Source organism: Brassica oleracea, chromosome C5 (genome assembly GCF_000695525.1).
Source record: "Brassica oleracea var. oleracea cultivar TO1000 chromosome C5, BOL, whole genome shotgun sequence".
NCBI classification, from domain to species: Eukaryota; Viridiplantae; Streptophyta; class Magnoliopsida; order Brassicales; family Brassicaceae; genus Brassica; species Brassica oleracea.
The window spans coordinates 26,213,084-26,215,623 of record NC_027752.1 but is presented as its reverse complement, the minus strand read 5'-3'; the positions used below and the strand labels follow the sequence as shown (position 1 = coordinate 26,215,623).

Sequence of the window (2,540 nt, the reverse complement as noted above, 5' to 3'; positions counted from 1 at the left end):
CATAGTTAAAGGCCCAAGGAGTTATGAAGAGATACGTACAGTCAAAGGTATTATTTATAAGACATATAAGGATGCATGTTATGTATTGGTATTATTGGATGATGATAAAGAGTATATCGAAGCAATTAACGAAGCCAGTTTCTGGGGAACAGGGAACTTTTTAAGAAAGCTATTTGCTATAATGTTATTTTCTAATAGTATGGCTATGCCTGTTAAAGTTTGTAACACAACATGGAGAATCTTGACAGAAGATATATTATACAAATTAAGAAAGGAAAATAATAATCAAAGTAAGTTATGTTCTTCTTTGTTTATTATACTTTAGATTACGTTTGTGGTATTTAACCCCTTTTTGTCTTTAGGTGTCTATATGACATACGAAGACTTAAAAAGCTTGGGATTAGCAAAAATAGAGAAATATTTGCGGAGGAACGGAAATTCGTTGGCTAATTTTAATGGGATGCTTCTTGTTGAAGACTTGGTTATGCATAAAAATATTAACCATCTCATTATGGATGAGAAGTGTTACAATCGGGAAGAGTTAAAAGGCGAACATGAAAAGTTACTAGCAACGATAACAGATGAGCAAAAGCTTATTTATGATGAAATACTACATGCAGTAAATCATAAACATGGAGGTATGTTTTTCGTTTACGGTTATGGTGGGACAGGAAAAACATTTTTATGGAGGGTTTTAGGCTCTGCTCTTCGATCAAGAGGGAAAATAGTCTTAAATGTTGCATCAAGTGGTATAGCTGCTCTTCTGTTGCAAGAGGGAAGAACAGCTCACTCTAGGTTTGGGATTCCTATTGCCGTCAATGAGTTTTCAACATGCTCGATAAGTGCTGGTTCACATCAAGCAGATTTGATTAAAGAGGCTGAACTCATTATATGGGACGAAGCTCCAACGATGAGTAAACACTGCTTTCAAACTTTAGATAGAACTATGAGAGATATACTCAAATGTGACAAGGTTTTTGGTGGTAAGGTAATCGTCTTTGGTGGAGATTTTCTGCAGATCTTACCAGTCATAGTTGGAGGCAATAGAGTGGAAACTGTGTTGTCAGCTTTGAACTCATCATATCTGTGGTCAAGTTGCAAAGTTAGGGAACTCACAAAGAATATGCGCCTTCTAGGGCGGAGATAATAATGAACTTGCAATGTTTTCAAATTGGATATTGGATATAGGAGATGGGAAGATTAATGAGCCTAATAATGGTGAGATAGAGATTGATATTCCTGAAGATCTATTAGTATCAGAAAGCGAAGATCCCATACGAGACATTGTGAAAGAGGTATATGGAAATTCTTACACAAGAGAGCGTAACCCCAAATTTTACCAAGAAAGGGCTATATTGAGTCCACGGAACGAAGATGTCGACAAGATCGATGAATATATGTTATCTCAAATAAAAGGTAAATCTTTTGTCTGATGTTTATTTTGTGTGTTTTAGAAGAAGTATTTGGTTTCATCTCAAATCATTAATGTTGATTATTTTCTCTTGAATATTTGAATAGGTGAGGAGCGTTCATATCTCAGTTCAGATAGTATAGATACTTCTGATACAAGTAAAATAGATGATATGGTGTACACTCAAGAATATCTAAACCGCATTAAGATCTCTGGATTACCAAATCATGATCTAAAGTTGAAAATCGGTGCACCTATTATGCTGCTTAGGAGAATTGACCCTAAAGGTGGACTATGCAATGGTACTAGGTTACTTGTAACACAATTAGCAAATCACGTCATGCAAGCCAAGTTTATAACCGGTGACAAAGTTGGCCAAAAAGTTTTGCTCCCAAGAATGTTTGTTTCTCCACCAGAAACCAGATTTCCGTTTAGGATGAGACGGAGACAATTTCCTGCTGCTCTTGCTTTTGCAATGACTATTAATAAAAGTCAAGGTCAGACGTTACAAAAAGTTGGATTATATTTGCCGAGGCCTGTGTTTTCCCATGGGCAATTGTATGTTGCTGTATCCAGAGTAACGTCGAGGATAGGATTGAAGATCTTGATAACTGATGAGAAAGGAAATCCCCAAAAAAGCACAATGAATGTAGTATACAAAGAAGTTATCCAAAACATTTACACTACATAGGTGTTTCAATGTGGTTGCCAAGTAAGTTTTTTTATTATCTTTAATATATACATATGCTAACAGTTACTTGTGATATTTATTTAATACTGATGCTGACCATCTCTTCCCGCTCCGCCCACCTCTACCTGACATGCTTGGTGTATCGTCTCCATCACCATCCTCTCGGCTGAACGCTTTCTTGTGCGTGTTATCTTTCCACTTCTTGTATATTGCACCTACTTTGTTTGCTCCCACCTTGGCTCCACTCTCTGTCTTTATCTGTATTTAGTTATAAGAGAGCCTCAAGTTAGGACCATCAAACGTTCTTTAACCAAAAGACAAAGTTTCTTATTTTTTAATTAGAGTACTAACCTTGCCACTGGCTGTTACACGATCTCCATTGTTCAACTTGATGTACTTCTTACTTTTCTGTTTACCCAAGAAAAATCCAGCTTAATA

At 36.2% G+C, this 2,540-nt stretch overlaps 1 protein-coding gene across 1 annotated transcript; it reads left to right on the top strand.

Moving 5' to 3' along the window:
• Positions 1-511: 511 nt before the first annotated feature.
• LOC106344872 (ATP-dependent DNA helicase pif1-like) lies at positions 512-2,026 on the top strand. The gene is made up of 4 exons (XM_013784169.1): positions 512-1,040; positions 1,189-1,416; positions 1,519-1,727; positions 1,988-2,026. The coding sequence occupies exons 1-4, from the start codon at positions 512-514 to the stop codon at positions 2,024-2,026; spliced, it is 1,005 nt and encodes a 334-aa protein (XP_013639623.1).
• Positions 2,027-2,540: the final 514 nt, after the last annotated feature.

What these genes read in the sequence shown, in the direction of transcription:
- LOC106344872 (XM_013784169.1), top strand. Translation starts at nt 512, where the DNA reads ATGGATGAGAAGTGTTACAATCGGGAAGAGTTAAAAGGCGAACATGAA. An exon ending in TATGTTATCTCAAATAAAAG is followed by an intron (nt 1,417 to 1,518) that starts GTAAATCTTTTG and finishes ATATTTGAATAG; the next exon opens with GTGAGGAGCGTTCATATCTC. An exon ending in GCAATGGTACTAGGTTACTT is followed by an intron (nt 1,728 to 1,987) that starts GTAACACAATTA and finishes TGCTGTATCCAG; the next exon opens with AGTAACGTCGAGGATAGGAT.